At 43.2% G+C, this 23,482-nt stretch overlaps 2 protein-coding genes across 3 annotated transcripts; one reads left to right on the forward strand and one right to left on the reverse strand.

The window, feature by feature from the left end:
• Positions 1 to 1,539: 1,539 nt before the first annotated feature.
• Positions 1,540 to 5,802, reverse strand: LOC131697658 (uncharacterized). The gene is made up of 2 exons (XM_058988197.1): positions 5,665 to 5,802; positions 1,540 to 2,676 (listed from the first exon to the last, which is right to left on the reverse strand). Exons 1-2 carry the CDS (start codon positions 5,687 to 5,689, stop codon positions 2,060 to 2,062), a joined length of 642 nt encoding a protein of 213 aa, XP_058844180.1. The 5' UTR covers positions 5,690 to 5,802; the 3' UTR covers positions 1,540 to 2,059.
• A 10,343-nt stretch (positions 5,803 to 16,145) lies between these two features.
• Positions 16,146 to 22,588, forward strand: LOC117412151 (histone-lysine N-methyltransferase SETMAR-like). 2 transcript variants are annotated; one of them, XM_034020162.3, is made up of 2 exons: positions 16,146 to 16,348; positions 20,195 to 22,588. In XM_034020162.3, the coding sequence occupies exons 1-2, from the start codon at positions 16,304 to 16,306 to the stop codon at positions 20,975 to 20,977; spliced, it is 828 nt and encodes a 275-aa protein (XP_033876053.3). In that variant the 5' UTR covers positions 16,146 to 16,303; the 3' UTR covers positions 20,978 to 22,588. The 2 variants fall into 2 exon arrangements, with proteins under 2 accessions (XP_033876053.3, XP_033876051.3); XM_034020160.3 differs by having other exon boundaries at positions 16,146 to 16,374; positions 20,195 to 22,586.
• The last annotated feature ends 894 nt before the right edge of the window (positions 22,589 to 23,482 follow it).

The following is a 23,482-nucleotide window of genomic DNA, read 5'->3' on the forward strand; positions in this document are numbered from 1 at the left end:
ACGTTTGTACCATTTTTCAATATATTTTATTCCAAAGCCTAATAATGATTACTTTCCAAGGAATGACATACAGAAACGGTCAAGGAATTAGCTTCTTTTGATCATAGGTCTCTAGGAAATTATTTTTGTACAGTTTGTACGAAGAAGATATTTGGGTATTCTGATGGCTCCTTATTATCAAGATAAAAAGGTCATCAATATCTAAAAGCTAACTTTCTTCTCTTTTTATTTCCATTAGGTCCAAAAAACGCATCCTCTCTAACTCAATTCTGAGGGGCCTGGAGGCACGGCTGCCACAATATCTTTGGCCACATCTGGGTACCTAGCTGCAACGCAGCACTCACCAGCATGTGTACCGTTTGCAGGCCCTAAAAGAGGACACAGTGCTGGTTATCCACATTGGGACAAATAGCATAACCCAGGGAGACTCCCTTTATTCAATCCTTAGAACTATGTGGGAGTTAATTGTGGCATAAACTTTGTATTGCTTTAAGTTCTATTTTGTCCAGGCCCTGTGATGATGCGTCGATGTCTAGAGTTGTGAAAGAAGCCAGTCGGATTTTTTCACAACTACCTGTTGAAATGGAGAATGTGCTGTTCCACAGAAGCAATCCCTTTGTAGTGAGAATTGGTGTTTGAATACCCAATTAAAGATAATTAATAAATGTGTGTAATGGTTTAACTCAGTTACAAACTTCTCCCAAATGAGTTCAAGATCACAGACAGAATAATGGAATAATAAAACACGCAACATCGATATAGCTTTATGAATTTTATCAAAAGTTCGTAATTAAAAATATGGTACAGAAGTAGAAAAGAAGGCCGAAATCAGTACAGCAGCCTCTGTCAGCAACACTGGTCATGTGATACCTCAGCTTCAGTATAAGTATCAATTACATATAAAAGCAAAGCTCCACAAACTCGTCGCTCCTGGCGTGCCCTCACAGTCACCCCAACCGCATTTCCCCACCCTCTCCGAGATCGTCACAATATTATTCTATTTCTGTTTGTTATTATACTCCTCAGATAACAAAATAACCCTTTTATTATAAAGCACTCCTAGCCGCACCCCTCTTACACTATACAAATATAAACTTTGAACTGGGAATACTCCATTTCTTTTGTGGAGTCGATGCAAGAGCAGAGTGAGGGTGTGGTTCTTTGTTCAGACTTTGTCCTCAAGTCTAGATTCTTGCTGTATCTTTCCGGTGAGCCAACCCAGTCAATTGCTTTAGAGTTATTCATTTCCTGGTCAGATAACACAATCCTTAAATTTATTTATAAATGTTCCTTTTTCTTCAATAATAATCCAGTCGCTGAGGGTTCTCTTCTATTGTATTAGTTAATGGGTGCTTTGCTGGATGTTGTTTGGAGCTGTTGGTTAAAGGTGTTGATGTGAGCTCCCTTTTTCTCTGACTGACTAACTAGACTCTTGAAACAAAGAACTGCTCTTCTCTGACGTTGAAGATAGCTACACTTACAAACAGGGATCTCATTAATGCAAAAACACATTGAATTTCTATTCTCAAGAATTTGGGGAGCTGGCCTGGGCCTCAGATTTATCTCTTGGTTGTCATAGGAACGGGGCTAGGAGAGTGCTCAGGTAATTGAAAACTCGTCCGCCATTATTTGTTATTGTTATAGGACATCTCAAGAGAATGCGTGACTGTCGGATAGTAATTGTTGAATTAGCTGACAGTCACACAGATTTATTAAACCTGTGCGAAATGTGGCCGAGGGATAATAAGATAATTGATAGCTAGTTAAATCCCTCAGCCACCACTATAAGAGCAGCTTTCGCAGAGTCGTGTTGTTGTGTTAAGGGCGGAACGAGAGTCAATCTTAAAATAACAATTGCTGTGCGTGCTAGTTTAGACTAGCACAATACTTGTTTGTTCTATGTCTGTTTTGTTTGTCTGTTTTGGCTAACATGCCTTTTATTTTGAGTAAGTGTTCTGTTTTGTTTAAACCTTTGTTTATTATTAAATGGGCAAGCAGCACTTTTCATGACTGAGCAAGACACTACTATTATATTAAGTGCGCTTTTCACTTATGCTGGTTACATGACTGAGCAAGACACTTCACTTCCAAGCACACTTACACTCGTTTTTTGACCAATCGAGAACCCGGTTCCCAAGAACTTTACCTCAATTCCATTCACTCCTACAGAAGCCCCTGTGTCAAATCCCAGCCCAACCTTCACACCTACAGGACCTGCTGATGCAGAGGCACTTGCCAGCTCAGCTCTGGCTATTGCAGAAGCTCCCAAAACACTGACTTCAGCACCTGCTGCTGCATTGGGGCCCTTGGCTTCTGCTTCAAACATACTGAATTCTGCCTTGGCACGTCCAACTCCAGCTTCTGCAAAAGCTCCAGCTTTAGGAATCCTCTTGCCAGGTTTATTTTCAGGCACAGATGCGTAAGTCCCAGCTGTAGCGTATGTAGAATCTGCAAAGGCATCTCCCTCTCTGTCGATTGTGTCAATCATTCTTAAGGCTCCAATACCATCTATACGACATGAACTGATGGTAGTGCTTGGCCTTTTTGATGTATTTTTATGGATTTTGGTGAATTCCCTTTTCAGGTTTGGGGTCTTTAGGTCACTGAAGACATTATGTTGGACATTAACACCTTTAATTGGAACTGTTTTTCTGTGGATCACATTGCCTTCTTCATCTGTAAAAAAGAGATAGTTATTTATTTATTTATTTATGTAACAAATTGTTATTAGGTTTTAATGATAACAACAAACAAAATACAAACACAATAAAGTATGCAAAATATGGTACAGGACATAGGGGTGTGTGGGAGTGTCCCGCCCCTATATTTATATGTGCACTGTTTTTGTATTGTTTGCGGCACGGATAAAAGCGCTGCGTCTTTTTTTATTGTTTTTTATATTTAAAAACCCTGTGAGGATGCATGACTGATCAGCTACTGATTATTTAACTAGCTGACAGTCACGCATCCTTACCAAACGCGTGCAGACTGTGGCCGAGGGGTAATAAGATAATTAACAGCTAGTTAACCCCTTGGCCAGAGTATAAGAACCTGCAGCTGTCAGTGCTGCGGGGTTGAGTGTACAGGGGAGAGTACGGGAGAACACGGGAGAGCGAGCGAGCGAAAGAAAAACAATTGCTATATTTAAAAATATACTTGTTTCTGTTTGTTTGGCCATCGCGCCTTTTTGTTTTGTGTTTTGTTGTTTTGTTTAAATCTTTTGTTTTGTTTTATTTAGTTAATAAAAATCAGCTGAACGCCGTTGCGTTCCGCTTTCACCCGCCCATCCATTGTTTTGGTTCAGTTACTTCCTGGTCCGTGATGTCACCACAACTCACCACCGCAAGCCATCCTGCCACAGGGGGTCAAAAATAAGGTAAAATAAATAAATACATACATAAATAAATAACAATAATAAATACATAATAGAATAAAATAAAATAAAACTTAGGGAGTGGGGGCTCCCACATTTAAAATAAACATAAAAATTGTGGTCACAACGTCCTAGTGGACCTCTCCAAAAGTATAATGTCTGAAAGGTTGTGTAGCCCTAAGCAATTATTATTTGTTTATTTAGCAGACGCCTTTATCCAAGGCGACTTACAGAGACTAGGGTGTGTGAACTATGCATCAGCTGCAGAGTCACTTACAACTACGTCTCACCCGAAAGACAGAGCACAAGGAGGTTAAGTGACTTGCTCAGGGTCACACAATGAGGCAGTGGCTGAGGTGGGCTTTGAACCGGGGACCTCATGGTTACAAGCCCTTTTCTTTAACCACTGGACCACACAGCCTCCTCTATACACAACTATACACACAACCGCTCAAAATAACTTTCTTAGCTGCCGTCTGCAAATTAAGGACAATTTGGGAATCATCTCCAACGAGGAGCAATCCAGGACACAGTGGCACCTTAACATCGATTCATTTGGACAGAACAGTAACTACAAATTTCCAAAAACTTTCAATAATAGGACATTCCCAAAACATATACAGGTAGGTAACGACTTCCCCCTGAGAGCATCCATGGCACAGAGGATCAGGAGTGATTTTCATCTGAAACCGCCGATATGGGGTAGCATAAAATCTATACGCAAGTTTAAAGTGAATCAACTGATCATTTTTAGAGACATGCCAAGCGTCGAGTCGAATCGAGTCGAGTCAAGTCGAGTCAGTGACATGCCAAGCGTCGAGTCAGTGACATGCCAAGTGTCGAGTTGAGTCGAGTCAGTGACATGCCAAGCGTTGAGTCGAGTCAAGTCAATGAATTTGCCAAGTCGAGTCGAGTCACTGAATTTGAAGAGTCGAGTCGAGTCTATCTGGCTCGAGTCACTTCGAGTCATTAGTTCCGACAATTCAAGACAGCTTGATTTAATCCGATTAGTTTTACAGGAAATCAGCAATCTATATATAAAAATATCTGTGCTCATTTGGGTTGGGTGTGCAGTAATGAATGATAACATAAAATAAACAAAGAACATATCTAAATATTTTCTCACTTGTTCTCAAGTGACATTACCCTATAGTTGTTTCAGGTACCACATGAAAAGTTGACAAACTCAATAGGCATGAACTACTTGACTATAAGAAATGGGAAGAGGGTTAAGAGAGTACTTAATGACATAAAGTAGAATAATGACATATTCTAAATTATTACCCAACATTTCAAAAATTCTTTGGAAGCATTTACCTATACTTCATAATCCAGAAGAAATGAAAAAAATATTTCCAAAAGCACTGATCGTAGCTTTTAGAGGGATGTAATTGTGGCTGACATTTTAGTCCACAGTAAACCTAGATACATTAAGGGACATTGAAACCTGTAAAAGCACATGCAGAGTGTGCAAATATATTGGTAAAGATAAAAGTGAAGTCGGAAATAATGAAAATAAATATTAATTTAGTCTTTAAAAAAATCCATCATGCAAGGATAGCAACCTTGTATATGGTATATTTTGCATAAAATGTAATAAAATTAAATATGTAGGAGAGACAGGTACAAAATTATTTAAAAGAATACAGAACCACCTATGAAATATAAGAAATAAAAAAAGTAAATGAACCAATACAAGTAACACTTTACAAGGAAAAGACACACCATGGAGGCCCTAAAGTTTGTGATTTAAAAAAAAATTAAATTAAATAATGTACAGTATACAAGAATAAAAGAAAATAAATGGATAAATAGACTAGATACCATGATGTCTGAAGGTTTAAATAGGAAAGAACAGTATATTGTTACATCATAAGCTATACAGTGAATGACATCACAAAGACATTGGATTTAAAGAGAAATGTGTTCAACATACCAAAACATATGGCAAATATGGACTACAGTTTGAGTCATATATCAGAATGATTGCCCCCGAGGGAGGGTAATGCTGGCCGACAGGGATTATATAGCCCAAAGCCATAGGCTGAGTGCAATATTTCCCCTGGATTTTGTTTATTGCAACCCACAGCCTCCCTTGGGAGTTAAAATGCAACGTGAGTAGTGGATTCCTTCTCTGAAATCCTGTGCAATTTAGGCAGTGTATTCATAAATTCAAAGTAGCGAGATTTGACACCCTTGTCTTTTGCTCCCTGGTTGAGTCGCTTTCCAGACATTGAACATGGGAAAGTAAAATACACACAATAAAAAAAATGCTTTACTTAAATTCTTACCTTCTGTTATTGCTTGAGCAGACATTTCCTTTCTGTTTGTATAAATTTTAAACAATATCAAGACAAAAAGAGTGAATGTAAACCCTTGAAAACAATCTGCCCTCTAATATTCCTGCGTGTGGTTTGACACTGCGTTTATATACCTTGAGAGACAGTGGTTTCCCAGAAATGTGAGTTGGTTTCACTTTCAGAAGAAAACCTTTACCTATTTGTAGAAATCATGTGACTTCCAGAAAGTACATCTATCCTGTTTAATTTTCTATCCTTCTTATGTTTAGAAAGGCATTAGGTAAATAAAGGTTTGAGTTTGAGTTTAAACCTGTAACATTATAAATAAACCTAATCTAAACCTTTATTCAATTAAATAAATATTGAAGCCATAGGCTGAGTGTAATATTTTCCCTGGATTTTGTTTATTGCAACCCACAGCCTCCCTTGGGAGTTAGAATGCAATGTGAGTAGTGGATTCCTTCTCTGGAATATGCAGGGTGAAAATAAAAAAAATTGAAACACTTTATAATATATTTTATAATTTTAAAATAAATAGCAAAAACTAAACAGTTGTTTTTATCAAACCTTTAAATTAGGCACCTTTGTATAATTGAACATTTTAGAAATGCAGTTATTTTTCTTGGTCATCAAACAAGAAAGAAGTGCATGTCTCTTATTATTCCCATTCATAAATACCTGAACAGGAATCTCTTTGAGTAAAACCAGTACAACGTGCACAAAAACATGACTCTTAAATCCCAATTTCTGAACACTGTGTAACTAAAACGTCCAACCGTTACCTTTCACGCGGAACTGTCACGCGCAGAAAAGACGAATGCGCACAACACAGGGGGAAACAAGAGCCTTGCGCCACTGTTGTTTGCAACCAAATACACCTTGCAAAATTACATTAATTGGCTTGCAACCCCCCCCCCCCCCCCCCCCCAAAAAAAAATCGGAGCGCAGCTGCGTCATTTATCCAAAGCAAAACTTATGAAAATAAATCCATCTGCTGCAAAATTTGAATGTCAAAAAACTTTTTATTTTTATTTTTATTATTATTATTTTTCCAACAAAACATATTCTAGCGTTATTTTAAGACGACTGTGAACGAGACAGTAATTAATAAAATAGCAGTAGCCTATCCAAACATTTTAATAAATGAATTACCGTTACCGGTATGTAACGAGATTTATGAGTTTGAATAATAACTTGATTTAGTTACTATTGAAACATACATCAAAGCACTCAATATGTTAAATGTTAATAGCTAATTACTCACAAACACGTATTCATAATAACCATCACTTTAATTTTTAAATTAATGTTATCAAGTACAAAAGTTAGTATGAAAACATTTGTAAAAAAAAAAAAAAAAAAAAAAAAAAAAAAAAAAACCGAGCCCACAGTATAAATGCATTCAGATTCCTGTAGCTGCCTTTTTTGTTCTTTATATATGTGTTTTAATATTAATTTGTTTTAATATTAATAACTACCTGTGCTTATTTCGTACAGTGGTTTAAGGCAACTGTTGGAATGCATCCAGATAATTACTTGTACACTGTATATAGAAAACATGGCAACGTTGTCATCATTTTTTAAAAGCCACACATTTATAAATGTATAAATACTGCATTTAAACTGACTTATTTCACAATGACAACCGCATTCTGTAACTGTGCAACTGATAAGAAAATGAAGCAGGCTACAAGTACGGTACTTTCAGGATGACACGTGATTTCTATAAATAAGAAACGAGTTCCCTTTCAAGTCGAAAATAACCATCAAGGTATGGGACATTGCCGTCAGGCAGTAGGGATTGGCTGAGCTTTATGTCAAAGCTGCCGATAGGCCTCCGCGCAAGCTGCCGTGTAAGCCCGCCCCCCTGGGAGCTTACTATACGCAGCGCGCGGAGAGTCACTTCCTCTTTTGCCTTCAGCATCAGTAGCGGTAGGACTTAGAGCTATTTAACTGATTGTACTCACTAAAGCTTAGGCTTGAGAAGCTGGTTTATCCCCTTCTCCGAGTTTATTTCAGTTATACTCTCCGGAGTTATTATTGTTTATTATTATTGTTATTGTATTATTATTTAGGATTATATATTGTTTAACATTATATATTCCTTTTCGCTTTGCTTCGGCATCGCGTTCTTCGTGGTCTCCCCGTCTTTCCTCTGTTCTTAATTATTATTGTGTGGGTTTTTTGTATATATATATTTTGTATATATATTTATATTTTATTGTATATATATATTTTGTTATATATATATTGTATATTGTGTGTTCGGACGCGTGTTGCTTAGGCTAGACCGTGTGTGTGTGCGGGTAGTCTGCTCTGCAGTGTTCCCCCCCCCCGCGGCGCGTTCCCGCCACGTGGTATTGCACTACACTCCCTTACCTTCTGCAGCGTCCACAAAAAAGAAAAAAAAATTCCCTTCACTATACAGAGGAAGACAACCACCAACGTGCAAAATCCCCAGCACCTTTCAGGTAGGTATTGCACAGCATCAGACACTGTACCAGCACTTAGCGTCTCCGCTTGGCGGGTCAGCTGACGCTTAGGCGTCTGTGCTAGCGTTCCACGCTAGGTACTCGCGCTTCGGCGCTCGCGCTCCGGCGCTTTTGGTGTCAGCGCTTGTGTGCTTGGTGCAGCGCTTCGGCGCTTTGTGCAGCGCTTCTGCGCTTGGTGCTTAGTGCTTCTGCACTTGGGGCTCAGTGCTCGACGCTTCGGTGCTCGGTGCTCGACGCTCGGTGCACGTTCCATCAGCGCTTGGTGCTTCCGTGCTTCAGTGCTCGACGCTTAGGCGCTCGACGCTCGGTGCTCGGCGCTTGGCGCCTCGACGCACGCACCCTCGACGCACGCACCTCGGCGCTCGACGCTCGACGCTCGGCGCTCGGCGCCTCGACGCACGCACCCTCGACGCACGCACCTCGGCGCTCGACGCTCGACGCACGCACCCTCGACGCACGCACCTCGGCGCTCGACGCTCGACGCTCGACGCTTCGGCGCTCGGTGCTCGATGCACGCACCCTCGACGCACGCACCTCGGTGCTCGGCGCTCGACGCTCGACGCTCGGCGCCTCGACGCACGCACCCTCGACGCACGCACCTCGGCGCTCGACGCTCGACGCTCGGTGCTCGACGCTTCGGCGCTCGGTGCTCGATGCACGCACCCTCGACGCTCGACGCACGCACCTCGGCGCTCGACGCGGCGGCGCTTGACGCACGCACTTCAGGTGCTCGACGCTTGGTGTCCGACGCTTAGGCGTCCGACGCTTAGGCGTCCGACGCGCGCACCTCGGCGTTTGACGCGACAGTGCTCGACGCACACTCTTTGGTGCTTGACGTCAATACTAGACGCTTCGGCGTTCTACTATGTCTGGGTTCCACCGTTGCGTGACCTGTCAGGCCAAGTTGCCTGCCAGCGACCCTCATGAAGACTGCGTCGCATGCTTGGGGCCGGACCATGCCGCATCTGCCCTGGCAGATAGGGCACACTGCCAGCTATGTGCGGGGTTTCAGACACGCACCATTCGCCAGAGAGCGAGGAAGGCAGTTGGAGGTCGTTCCCCATCCTCGGGCTCGTCCCACACCGTCTCGGCCCCACCGTCATCGATCGTGTCGCTGCCGGCGACGTCTCAGCTCCCTCTGAGCCCATCTTCCCAGCTTACAGCTGGTCAGAGATCTCCAGCCAGACGTGCTCGGGAACGTTCCCGCAGTCCCTCCTCTCGCGGGGCTCGCCCCCGTCGGGAGTCTCGATCCAGGTCTCGATCGCCTCGCCGGAGAAGGCACTCTCGCTCCCCTCGGAGGGGTAGGCGTTACCAGGACACATCTGGGGTGGCTGAGCTCACCTCCAAGATGTCACAATTTATGGAGCTCATGATGGGACAACAATCCCTCCTTATGACCCTAGCAAATGTGGCGCCTCGGGCCCCAGAGCTAGTAACCGGACCCAGCACTAGTCAGCTGACGGTTCCTCCACCAGTGCCCCAGGAAGTAGAGTGGGACGCCGATGCTGTCTCAAGGGACGCATCTGATGCAGACCCGCTCTTTGAGGACACAGAGCCTGAGGTGGCATCCCAGCACTCTGGGCAGGACGACCCTGAAGTGCTGGATACTAATGACCCTATCTGGTCAGTGGTGGAGAGGGCAGCCCGTCACTTAGGCGTGGACTGGCCTGCGTCAGAGCCAACACGACACTCTTTATTTGAGTTGCCATCGGCTCCGCCCCTTCAGTCCAGGATGCTCCCGGCGTTCCCGGATTTTATTAAGGAGGTGCAGTCCACCTGGGGAGCCCCGGCGACTTCTCGCAAGGCTTCGGCTTTTACCATGCACCGGGCGAGCGAAGCTGGATTAGCGTCCTTTCCGCCAGTGGGCGCCGCGTTCGCCGCGCTAGTAAGGCGCCAACATTATCGGGGCTGGCTAAGGACCCTTCCTGCCCTAACAGGCAGTGTAGGATTACGGAGGCCCACCTAAAAAAGGGTTATGCTGCGGCTACAGAGGCAGTTAGACTGTCTAACGTGGCCAGCCTCCTGACAGTCTACCAGGCGGCGCTGATTCGCGACCTGCCTGAGTCCCCATCCGTCGGACTTAGAACCGAGCTGGGTGCAGTTGCACAGCTTTTGGCTCAGCTGAATGCGCGAGCACAGGGGGTTTCAGCACGCAGCCAACCCGCGTTTGCAAGACTGCAGCGCAGAGGGTGGCGCCCCAGAGGAGGTAGCAGACCACGCCCTCGTGGCTCTGGTCAGGCCCCTCGTGAGCGAGCGCAGCCTAAGCAGCCCTGAGAAACCCCGGCAGCCATTAACCCACCCCTACACTGTTCCACAGCTTCTGTTCTGGCAACAATGCACCAATGACATCTGGGTGCGCAAGACTATACTCACCGGGTACACCCTTCAATTCCGGTTAAACCCCCCCCCCCCCCCCCTTCAGGGGAGTGGTGGTAACTGCAGTGAAGGACTCGGTTCAGTTCTCAGCTCTAAATGCAGAAATACAGGCATTGCTCAAGAAGCGTGCCATTCAACTAGTAGACCCTGCTCTGACCGACCAGGGGTTCTACTCCAAGTACTTCCTAGTGCCAAAAAAGGATGGCAGGCTCCGTCCTATTTTAGATCTGCGACTACTGAACAAATACCTACGGGTGTTGTCGTTCAAGATGCTTACGCACAGGCACATTGTCCAGTCTGTCCGGCAGGGCGACTGGTTTACCACCGTAGACCTCACAGATGCATACTTTCACGTTCCCATCTGTCCGGGTCACAGGAAGTACCTACGTTTCGCATTTCAGAGCAGGGTCTACGAGTTTTGTGTCCTGCCATTCGGCCTGTCTCTAGCTCCTCGAACCTTTTCGAAGTGTATGGACGCCATTTTAGCCCCCTTGCGGGCTCAAGGCATCCGACTGCTGAACTATCTGGACGACTGGCTCGTCTGCGCGCAGTCAAAGGAGCAGTTGGCACAGCACACAGTGATGGTTACAGACCATCTTCAGCGGCTAGGTCTGAAGGTCAATTCAGAAAAGAGCCGCCTCGTGCCGAGCCAACAGACCGAATTCTTGGGTCTGCATCTGGACTCTGTGTCCATGGAAGCGACCCTGTCGACACAAAGAGTTGCCTCACTAGAGCGGTGTCTCTCCCTATTCAGGTTGAGAGAAACAGTCAGCATGGAGCTGTGTCAGCGCATGCTGGGGTTGATGGCTGCTGCCTCGCAAGCCCTTCCTTTGGGCTTACTACACCAGAGACCTCTGCAGGCCTGGTTCAATGCCTTCGCGTTGCATCCGCGGAGAGACAAACACCGCAGGTTGAGGGTATCCCGAACCTGCTGGGAAGCACTGCGCTGGTGGAAAGTTCCGTCGAACATCCGCCAGGACGTACGCTTGGGTCCCATCTTCCGAAGGGAGGTTATTACGACCGACGCTTCCAACCAAGGTTGGGGAGCAGTCTGGAACGGGTCGGGGACTCGCGGAGTGTGGTCAGGACCCTGGAGGTCAGCCCACATCAATGCTCTGGAACTCAGAGCGGTGGACCTTGCCCTGCGGCACTTCTTGCTAGTGCTTCTAGGCAAGCACGTGTTAGTGCGGTCAGACAACACCACGGTAGTGGCGTATATCAACCGCCAGGGCGGCTTGCGGTCCCCCGGTCTTCACCGGTTGGTAACACGGCTGTTGCTTTGGGCTCAACCGCGTTTAGCCTCTCTGCGGGCGGTTCACCTACCGGGCAGAGTCAATTACGCAGCGGATCTCCTGTCCAGAGGAGGTCCTCTTGCAGGCGAATGGCGTCTTAACCCTCGGGTGGTAGAGCACATTTGGGACTGGTTCGGCACAGCGCAAGTCGATCTCTTCGCTTCGTGAGAGACCACGCACTGCCCCCTATGGTTCTCGGTGAAGGACCTCGACAGCCCCCTAGGAGTCGATGCACTGGCTCACGAATGGCCGCCAGGGCTCCTGTACGCATTTCCACCGATTTCGATGCTCCCCGCCTTCTTGGAGAAGGTCAGGGTAGAGCAAGCGACAGTGATCCTGATCGCTCCTCGGTGGCCTCGGAGGATATGGTTCCCGAGTCTAGTGCAGTTGTTGCACGGTCGCCCGAGGGAGCTCCCTCTGCGAGCGGACCTGTTGTCCCAAGCCCAAGGAGGGCTATGGCACCCGAACCCCAAGCTCATGCAGCTATGGGCTTGGCCCCTGAGCGGGAGCGCCTGTCAGCCTTAGGGCTTTCGACGGCGGTTATATCCACCATTCATAGTGCGAGAGCGCCCTCTACTCGGTCGCAATATGCGTATAAGTGGCAATTGTTTCAGAGTTGGTGTCTGGCTGAGGGCCATGACCCGGTCTCCTGCCCTATGGCAGTGATATTACAGTTTCTGCAGAAGCTGTTAGATGAGGGTAAGTCTCCCTCTACACTTAAAGTGTATTTGGCCGCTATTTTGGCTTGCCATGTACGCATTGACGGGTTATCACCTGGTTGCCATTTCCTGGCATCTCAGTTCCTAAAGGGCGCAAGACGCTTGCGGCCTCCAAGGTCGACCAGTTTACCGTCTTGGAGCCTTGATGTGGTGCTAGAAGCCCTTACCAAGGCACCGTTCGAGCCTCTCCACAGTGTGGATATGAAGTTCGCGTCTATTAAGACTGCGTTTTTGCTGTCAGTGGTATCAGCAAAACGTGTGGGCGAGTTACATGCACTCTCGGTGCATCCATCATGTACTCGTTTCGCAGGAGACGGTTCTAAGGTCTCCATGCGTCCAAATCCAGCCTTTTTACCCAAGGTCATATCCCCGTTTCACATGAACCAACCAGTCGAGTTGATGGCGTTCCATCCTCCTCCTTTTTCTTCCCCAGAGGAAGAGCGGTTACACATGCTCTGCCCTGTGTGGGCATTGAGGTGTTATATTGATCGCACAAAGACTGTGAGGCAAACAGAACAGCTGTTCATATGCCATGGTTCTAAAATTTTGGGTCAGCTGTTGTCTAAGCAACACCTTTCTCATTGGATAGTGGATGCTATTCAGTTAGCATATGATACTATGGGCCTTCCGCCACCAGGGCAGTTGAAGGCACATTCCACTAGGGGTATGGCAACATCCTGGGCCCTCTTTAGAGGGGTGCCAATGTCTGACATTTGCGCTGCAGCCAGTTGGGTTACACCACATACATTTACGAGGTTCTACCGGTTAAATGTACTGGAATCCTCTGCTCCGTCATTTGGAGCATCTGTGTTGCACTCTATGACGCCTCAGGTTGCGGACGTCTAGAGTGGTTGACAATATGGTGTGACTATTCCACCTTGGGACAGGTGTCATTGCGAGCATAGACGCTGAGGCGCAGCTCCGCATATGTGTAGATGTACTGCCTACGCAGTTGCGTTATGACGTAAGGCTGTCCTACTGCCGAGAATCCTCCCTCGCGACGGCTTGGGTACACTGTTCCCATACCTTGATGGTTATTTTCGACTTGAAAGGGAACGATAGGTTGCGGATGCAACCCCGGTTCCCTGAAAGAGAAAATAACCATCAAGCCGCGAGGTCGCTCTGGAGGCCTTCACGGCCTGAAGGGCAAAAGAGGAAGTGACTCTCCGCGCGCTGCGTATAGTAAGCTCCCAGGGGGGCGGGCTTACACGGCAGCTTGCGCGGAGGCCTATCGGCAGCTTTGACATAAAGCTCAGCCAATCCCTACTGCCTGACGGCAATGTCCCATACCTTGATGGTTATTTTCTCTTTCAGGGAACCGGGGTTGCATCCGCAACCTATCGTTATCTTCCAAATCGAGTCACTCTGAAAGTAAAACCAATTCACGTTTCTGGGAAACCACTGTCTATCAAGCTATACAAAAGCAGTGTCAAATTTCAATTAATTTAATTTCTATTTTTACTCCTGAAATTGCTATAAAATGCTATTATTTAGAAAATAAAACCAAAATATAACATTTTTATTAACTCTTTAAGCCCGTGTGCCAGTCAAACATAGTAAAATAATTAAAACACACATGTTTCATATATGCTTTTGATTTTTTCACAATCATGCACAATAAAAAATATATAAATAGTGTAAATAGCAACCCACGCAGTGTACAATAAAATAAACATTGTATTTGTAAACTTTATAATAAATACAAAACACAAGATTTAAAAAGAATACAAATAGTTTTTATAAACCAGAAAACATACATATGCAAGATTTATGATAAATAAATTCAAATTCTGTAAAGAGTAGCATGCACATTATTACTGTATCACACCATTGTCTACTTGTGAATGTAGGAGGAGTTACAGCTTTTTGAAAAAAAAATCGAATTATTAACTAATTTAGCAATTAGTGTTCATTACAGTATGCAAATCCTTTGCCATGTCACACTCTGAAAAACATGCTATAACAAACAGTTTGCAGTGATTCCCCTTTGATTCAAGACTATCCAGTTTGTTTAAACAATAATGATTTATTTGTACAACATGATACAGTAGACAGAAATAGCATTCAAGTAATTAGTCAAAGCAACTTTTACAGAATTAACCATAAGTGTTTCCCTCAAAATCACTTATCTTAAAACTGTAAATTGCATGCAATTACAATGAGGGATCTTTCCTAGTTACCCATAAACAAACAAACAAGAAACACACAGTAAGTTGTGGTTCTTAAAATGCTCCATTCCTGAAATATCTGATTCTGTATCTAAGGTCTCTAACCTCTCAAAATCTGACCTCCTTTTCTTCCCCTTCTCATCTCTCCCCCCCCAATCTCTCTATCTCCATTCCTCTGGAATCTACCACGCTCTCTCCCTCCTCCTCAGCCAAGAACCTCGGAGTAACCCTGGACCCCTGCCTCTCCTACTCCCAGCACATCTCCACTCTAGCACGCACCTGCCGATTCTTCCTGAGCAACATACGAATAATCCGACCCTTCCTCACCAACTGCTCCACGCAACTCCTCGTCCAGGCTCTGGTACTCTCCCTCCTAGACTACTGTAACTCCCTCCTGGCCGGCCTCCCTGCGTCTGCCACCCGTCTGTTCCAGCTCATCCAGAACTCTGCTGCTCGCCTGGTGTTCTCTCTGCCTCGCTTCTCCTGTGCTACTCCACTGCTCCGCTCACTCCACTGGCTCCCGATCCCCACTCACATCCAGTTCAAGATTCTTGTACTCGCCTACCGATGCCTTGACCAGACTGCACCCAACTACCTCCAGACTCTCATCTCTGCCTACATCCCCACCGACCTCTCCACTCCGCCTGCACTAGAAGACTGGCTCTACCTCCTCTACACTCCCCTGCCTCCAGAGACGCTCCTTCTCCACCCTTGCATATCAGAGTTGACATGTCCTTGTGTTAAAGGTGTTAAGCACTGTCTCCTTTGTGTCTGTAGGAATTTCAGAACGGTTTTCTTATAACTTTTTATCACTTCTAGTTTTTAACAGGTCTTATTTATATCTTCATATAAAATGTACCTTTCTTTTGGTAAAGAACATGTCTGGATTCAATTCAGGTGGATCAGGGCTTTAGTTTTTATTAGTTAATTGCACGAAATGTGCTTGGATAAAAATGTTTAGAGAAATTGATTATCTGTTTCCAGTTTAAGTTTGCAAAAAATTCTGTATAATTTAATGGTTTGCAAAAAATAATGTATAATTAATGGTAAATGGTACCTCTGTTTGACAATAGGAAAACACATCACATCACAATTGATTGCAAAATCTCACAGCGTACCACTTTCAATGTGACTGCGTACCACTTTCTGGCATTACAAGGGTCAAGTTTTGGTACGTGTACTACATTGTGACAATGTACCACTTTATAGCACTACAACTGGTCTGGCGCATTGCGTCCAAAATACTGCATTATTTATCGGCTACTGCAATAGGAGCCCTATTTTTGGGCCACGTGGTGTATTTGCAACCTTAGAAAATAGCACAGTTCCTTTAAATAAAAAAAGAGAGGAGGCGGGAACCATGTCGCAGTGATTGACTTTTAAAGCAGCCAACCAGTGATATGGTGATAGCAACTGACAGTCTACTGAGTCAATCACTGAACGGAGGATAACAGGAAGTATAACTGAAACGTGAACGCAGTAGTTTGAATATGCTTGACATTTATTTTTACCGTCATACAGTAAACAATAATAGTACGCTGCTAATATCTGGCGTGTAAAAATGAATTTGATGAGAGGATACGATGTGTGCTGCGGACTTGAGAACCTGGCCGTTTATGTTGAACGAGGTGAAGAGTCTCTGCTACAATTTGAGGTATCCTATGCCGGTTGTTGTCGATTTGTGTGGAATGAAAGCGTGGACCGATAAGCTAAGAACAATGAGGACGTAAACTCTAATCTCATTGGGGAAAACAGAACCTGTAATAATAATAACCGTGGAGAAAATGGTTAAGATATTGCAAATGTGCGGAACAAAGACAGGAAAGCAAAGGAAGATATCTCTAAGAATACAAGCAATAAAATGTAAATAATAATGTCAATACAGGAGGAAACAGTCACAAGATTCAGAGCAGGGCATGTGGACTGAATGAATCTCTCTCTGCCTGTTCAGAGTGGAGAGACGTACAGGTGGATTATGTGGAACATGTTTGGTAGAGGAGGTATTATAGCATTTTTATTTATTTCCTTGTCTTCATTTAGAATGATTTGTATTCATTTTTCGTAAAAGTAAACATATAATATTAAAAAACATATACAACATAATATTAGTAACAGCACTGCAAACACCTTGCTGCCTAGAGAGCACACACAGCCACCACAAACAATACATATTCTAAGTAATACCGATAAATATAACGCATAAATAACATTAGTTTAAATATTCAACATATACATCATTAAAAAAAATAGGCTTCTAATCAATAAGCTGCATTTCTGTTTCAAAATTAACCCTGGATATTGCTTTAGAAGAAAATGCAATTGCTGAATATTTGTAGCAGCGAACAGAAAAGAAGAACAAGAACACTATTTGACACAGGAAGGAAAGGAGGGATTGATGGTTTAACTGGGATATTAGCAGATAGCAGTGCATACAGTGTAATGATGAAGTTCATGCGAGAAACTGATCAATAGAATTAGATCTGATTGGGACAAAGTAACTCCACACTCCTTGCAATAACATTAACCAGTGGATGGCATGAGTGAGCCTTTGCTTTATAGGGTTTCAAAACTAATCTCAACAGAAGATGATTTGTACTTGTTACTATTAAATACGATTTAATCAACTCTGCTTTAATAATATGACTATAATAGGTTATCCACCTGGTTGGAAACTAGAGAATTAGTGCAAATAAGAGGCCCAACTAGAAGAAATTGAAAATCGACATGAAGAATAGACCTGGTTTGTTTGATACTGACTTGTTTATATATACTAATGCTAAAAGTAAATAGGGGTGTCTTCTGTAACTGGGGCAAGATTATTACTGTATTCTAGCTTTCGTTTTCTAATTTTATTTAAGATTTTTTTTTTTGCTGATAGTAATCCTATGCATGCATTTACAAGGAAAGGGCACCAGAGGGCACCAAAACCTTACTTGTGTGGAAACGTCCTCTTAACATGAGGCCCTCCAGGGTTTTCTGTTGGGAATGCTAATGGACAGAATCCACCTGCCAGGAACTTCAATATTAAAGCGACCACACTCCAGGATAAATCACCCTGCGGGGGAATACCTGCAGCATCAATATAAAGTAAAATAGACTATAGACAATAAAATAGACTCAAATGTAATGTATACTGTACACGCAAATCTGCTGTCAACAAAAGAGCTGCTGCAATGTACTGCTGTTTTGTAATGGTTCAAAGTGCAATAAAAATAAATGAATGTCTAACAAATATGAATGAATTAATGTAGAATTAATCAGTTATTTCATAATACTTGCACTGTATCTGAAGCCATTTGGACTAGGTTGCACTGACACAGGATACATTCAAGCAGAGTGTTTAGTTCAAGTTTAAATTGCAGTATTTTCTACCTAGTGATCCTTGTTATTACTTACAGTACTAGTGTTGTCCTATTCATTTCAGTGGACAATGGTGCTTCATAGAGTAAGCAATAAATGTAATCAAATGCTTCTTAAATAATTTTGAATATCTACAAATATATATTTTTGAGTGAGCAGAAATGATTTCCATCGGTAGTGTAATATAATTCAAAGTTCGTTACGGATTCTGTCCCCTGTCGATGAGATGAGGTTAAAAGCTCTATAACCGCAATGCAGACCGGCTCTTTTACATAATGGTTAAGGTGCTTGCTTGTTGTATGCCGGGTCGCTGGTTTGGACCCATCCTCCACCCTGTTAAAATCGCACAGGCATGCTTGTCATGTCTCTGTTTGACTAAGCAGGTACTGTATTAGAGTGATGTGGTCATTTAGATTTTAAACACAAAAATGCAAGACACACATCATGCAAGACACACATCACAACGGTAACATCAGGAGTGTAATGATACACACATGTAACAGCATAAGAGTACAGTACCATCACCAAAGTGGTCCCTCTCCACTGAGCATACCTCATTCCATATGGCCTATTGTGGTATACATAGACATCTGTGTGCTACATTTTATCAGGTTTTTTTTTTTTTAGAGCTGTTCAGATCAGTATCTTTCCTAAAAGTACTGCGTTTGACCTTAGTAGAGCTAATAAGCAGCGCAAGTTTCCTTTTTAAGCCTTTCTAATTTACCCCGTCGATTGTTATCTTTTAATAGATTCCTGATTAACCTTATCTGACGTCAGACTGCTAGACCCATGGGGATAGATGCCAGTCCCTTCTGTTTAAATTGCATTGCCAGGGATGGAAATGAGACACAGATGCAGTTTCAAATGAGACGCTTCCTAACTGATAATAAGGGCCGTCATTTCTGCACATCTGTCAGTTGAACAGCGTACAAGATTAGTTTCCGGACTGTATTTAGGGAAACTGTATTAAGTTGTTCAAGTGACGGAAAACTACAGCTTACTGTGGCTACAGTTGAGTTTTTTTTAGGACATTGAATATTGTTTAATCTCCATTCAAAGTTCCTTCTATGCACCATTATAAACCTCACGGATTGTCTCAGCCAATCAGAATCCAAGTAGAGCGGTCATTAGCCCACAGGTAGAGGCCCTCTCAAATCTAATGGGACTTTAGAATTGAAACTCATTTAAAATGGTGACATACAGTTTACAGCAAGACTAGGGGTGGGGATTGTATTGCCCATATCGCAGTACATATAGGAAAGCAGTACAGCTGGGGATGGGGAGTTTTTCTTACTAAATATATTGGTATCCCTGAATAGATCATTGTCTCCTCTTTAAAAATATACCAAGGATTGTCATGGTCAAGGTTTTCTAATGATTATGACGTTTTAAAGGTCTGTCAGATACATGTATGCAGCTTTGTGTCATTTGTACCTCACTAATTACTATAGTACAGCTGTCAGATGGAGGCTATCTATTAAAGGTTTTTGAATGGTATTGATTGTGTTACTCGGAACTATAGAATATATTACCAGGCTCCATTTTGTAATTGCTTGAAGTGTTCATTACAAATCTAGAACTTAAAAGAGAGAAACCTTTATAAACATGTCTGCCCGTTACTGCTCTGCCTGACCTTTTAAAACAGCCCATTGTGCCTGGTCTGAATTGTAGTGAATGAAGTGTATATTTTTCCTATGAAATAATTATCAAGTGGAGTGGTGATAAACTAGGTTAATCTTTGCTGAATACGTTCTATTTGAGATAATGTTGCTCAAGTTAACAAGAACATTGATTTAAAGCTCTTTCGTTCCTTTGATACTAAAGCGATAAAACACCTTTGACTCTGTCCTGTAAAATTTATCTACAGTACTGTGCATGCTGTTTACTGAGTGTTTGGAAGATCTTTGTAAGGACCACCCACGTTATCCAAACCATCTGTCAAGCGCTTGCTGTGCCAGTCAAGCCAAGGATAATTTTATAGGAAAAATGACTGATATCCTCACTGTAAGCACAACTTTAGATAGCAAATCCTACAAACTGTACCCCCCACACTTTTTGCTATAAAACTGTGGCAAACCAGTATAACCACTAATGGAAATGTCTTTGTTACACAGTACTCTCCAGAGCATGTAAGCGGGCCTGGTGCTGATCAGGATCCCAGTGAGATTACCTATCTAGGATGTGACTGCATGTCTACTTCCTGTAGGCCGGACTCCTGCTCTTGTCTTCAGCACCACGGCGAGTCGTACCATGAAAACCTGTGTCTCAGAGACTGCGAAGGAAAGGAGACCGACTTTTCCAGGCCTGTTTTTGAGTGTAATGTCATGTGTAAATGTAGCGAAGCCTGCAAGAACAGAGTTGTGCAGAGAGGTCTGGAATACAGGCTTCAGATGTTTAAGGGTGGGCCCAAAGGATGGGGTCTGCACACAATGGAGTTCATCCCGAAAGGGCGCTTCGTGTGCCAGTATGCAGGAGAGGTCATTGGTTTGGCTGAAGCTCGCAGAAGATTGCAATCCCAGAAGCCTGGTGATATGAATTACCTCATAGCAGTGAAGGAGCACATAGACGGTGGAAAAATGATTGAAACTTTTGTAGACCCGGCTGTTGTTGGAAATGTGGGAAGATTCCTCAACCACTCCTGCCAGCCCAATTTGTTCATGGTACCTGTACGTGTGAACTCAGTGGTGCCCAAACTGGCGCTGTTTGCTGGGCGGGACATCCTGGCAGGGGAGGAGCTGATGTACGATTACTCGGGAAGGTATAAAAATGTGACTGAAAAAGCCTCAGTTCAAGAAACGACAGACATTGACCTCGTGGAACGCAAACCCTGTTACTGCGGAGCCGAGACCTGCAGTGGTTTCCTGCCTTTTGACATTTCTGTCATGAACAGTGGTTAAATATCCATTTAAAATTCAATTGTAATTTATTATTAACACATGTGTTAATTAACATGCAAGTGCAGAGTAGACAAACTGGTATTGCTGTTCTCAATGGGTTCTTTTTCTTCTAGAATATTCAATGATAGGTAGATGGACTGATAGATGTAGGAATTGATCTTCTTATATCGAGTGGATGCTGTAGATAGGTCATCCATAACTCTAAAACTCAATAGTGCTACATTTAGAAATACTAAAAGAAACGGAATACATTCAATGACAAACGTTTTGACTAGAAGTCTTTCTCGGTGTCTTCAATGAAAAAGACTTGAAACGATTGAAACGATTGTCCCAGAATATGCTGTCTACATTTTACTGTATACTGCGCTGTTGGTGCTAGTTATATGACTCAGTACTGGCTTATCTATGCAAAATAAACAAGATTCTATTATTTGTGTACATTTACATGCAAACAACCATATTTAATACAGGCTAGGAGAGATGTCATGTTTATATTATTATTATTTTAATAATCAGCACAATCTATACATTTCTAGCGATGTTACAGTGTATTCCAGGGAAAGTATGATTTGCGGTACACTCAAGATGTGTTGCTGAATCAATACAGGTGTTACTGGTAAATTCACAGAATAAAGAAGAAATGCTGTTGTTACTCATTCATTTGTTCTACAGTTACACAAAGGCAGGCATAGCAGGTGTTAAGTGAAGCTCTCACTGTAAAGGTACTGAAATGCATCAGATATGACAAGTTCAGCTGCAGTCATGAGGGGAGCATGGTAAGTAATAAAGGGTAGGAAATGGATTTTAAAACCTCATTGTTCATCAATGTGTTCAGTAGGGCAATGGTGTCACATGGCCTTGTTCCCTTGGAGTAGGGTTAGTATGGGTTAGTGACGAAGACCATCGAAGAGCGCTTTCTCTTTGGAACTGAAACCTGTGACACAGTGGTTTGAGTTACAGTGTGGCATTGTCCTGCATTATGAGTAGAGTGCTAATATGTATTGTAGGACTGGGCACAGCACAGGTAACAGTGACAGTACAAGTTATAAGCACCACAAAATAGGGCCATTTACCATTAAAGTGTGACCGAGAGCAAACGAAATGTTATTCTTATCCTGGATATACTTTAATAAAAAGTTACAGAACTCACTCAATGTGACACCAAATGCGTCCTCATTTTAATGCAAGCAATCCCCACGGAGAGTGAACCCACATATCAAAGTTATACTTAAAAAAATAAACCAGAACTAGACAAAAATGGGACAGTTTCACAGGAGTTTGCAGGATGGTGAATTTAAGAATGGTTTTCAGAAGTAGGGCAGCACTATAAGATAATGTAATAATACCAGTTACTTTAGAAGAACACCCAAAGGTTCATTTTTAATTGCACTAGTCTGTAGGGATTCTAGTAATATACCACAAGATGAAATGTGTCATGATTTAACTGGCTTCTTTGTGTTGTAGTTTTCAAAAAACGGTCCCCAGTAACAATTATTTAGATTCTAAAAGCAGTCGTTAAAGATTATTTCCTATTTTTTGTTCAAACAGGATATGCAAATGATTGTGAAATCTATAGGATTATATTACTGATTAGAAAAAATGCATAAAAAAAAAAAAAAAAAAAGATTCAGGTTTCGGAAGAAAAAAAAAAGGCCAAGAAATCCACTTGCATTTGGTTTCTAAAATGTAACCTTTGTGTTTCTTTTGTAACTTACTAGTTAGATGTAAGAATTCACATTATTTTCTCTGTCCAAATGCTGTATTTCTTTGCATTATATCACAAGTTGAGTCTCTCTGCAATCCACTGGGATTCCAACTCTTGTTATCCTACATGGTACAGTTTCAATGAACAAATGTCACAAAGGTTCCCCTTCACAGTAATACACAACCAGCTGTGACAGGTGATGGATTCTGTTGCAGTAACAATGTTTTTTTATTAAAAAGCTCAAAGCACTTGCCACATACTGGCTACAGCTAGAGAACACATGTTTGGAGATCTCCCTTGCTAGGTTAAAAACAAAACCTAGCAAGGGAGATCTCCAAACATGTGGGGGGGGGGGGGGGGGTAGGGGTTGTGAGGAGGGAGGGTTGAGGTTGGCCAGGGTGTTCTCGGCTCACCTCGCACCAGCGACCCCTGTAGTGTGGCCGGGCGCCTACGGGCTTGCCTGTAAGCTGCCCGAGAGCTGCCTTGTCCTCCGACGCTGTAGCTCCTGGGTGGCTGCATGGTGAGTCCGCAGTGTGAAAAAAAGCAGTCGGCTGATGGCACAAGCTTTGGAGGACAGCGTGTGTTCGTCTTCGCCCTCCCGAGTCCGCGCAGGTGTGGTAGCAGTGAGCTGAGCCTAAAAATAATTGGACATATCAAAATTGGGAGAAAATAATAATAAAAAAAATAAAATAAAAAATAAATCGGAAGCCATCATGTACATTTACTCTCGAGTGATCAAAGCCTTGCAGTTACATTGCTTAAGTGGCAGGCATGAAACTGATTTGTCAATGGTACTTAAC

The sequence above is a fragment of the Acipenser ruthenus genome, chromosome 16 (genome assembly GCF_902713425.1).
Source record: "Acipenser ruthenus chromosome 16, fAciRut3.2 maternal haplotype, whole genome shotgun sequence".
NCBI lineage: Eukaryota > Metazoa > Chordata > Actinopteri > Acipenseriformes > Acipenseridae > Acipenser > Acipenser ruthenus.

Bases quoted from the DNA above. Each gene is read 5' to 3' on its own strand.
- LOC131697658 (XM_058988197.1), bottom strand. From the start codon at position 5,689: ATGTCTGCTCAAGCAATAACAGAAG. The intron at 2,677-5,664 runs GTAAGAATTTAA...TCTTTTTTACAG, and splicing joins TGCTCAAGCAATAACAGAAG to ATGAAGAAGGCAATGTGATC.
- LOC117412151 (XM_034020160.3), top strand. From the start codon at position 16,282: ATGAATTTGATGAGAGGATACGATGTGTGCTGCGGACTTGAGAACCTG. The intron at 16,375-20,194 runs GTATCCTATGCC...TTTGTTACACAG, and splicing joins AGTCTCTGCTACAATTTGAG to TACTCTCCAGAGCATGTAAG.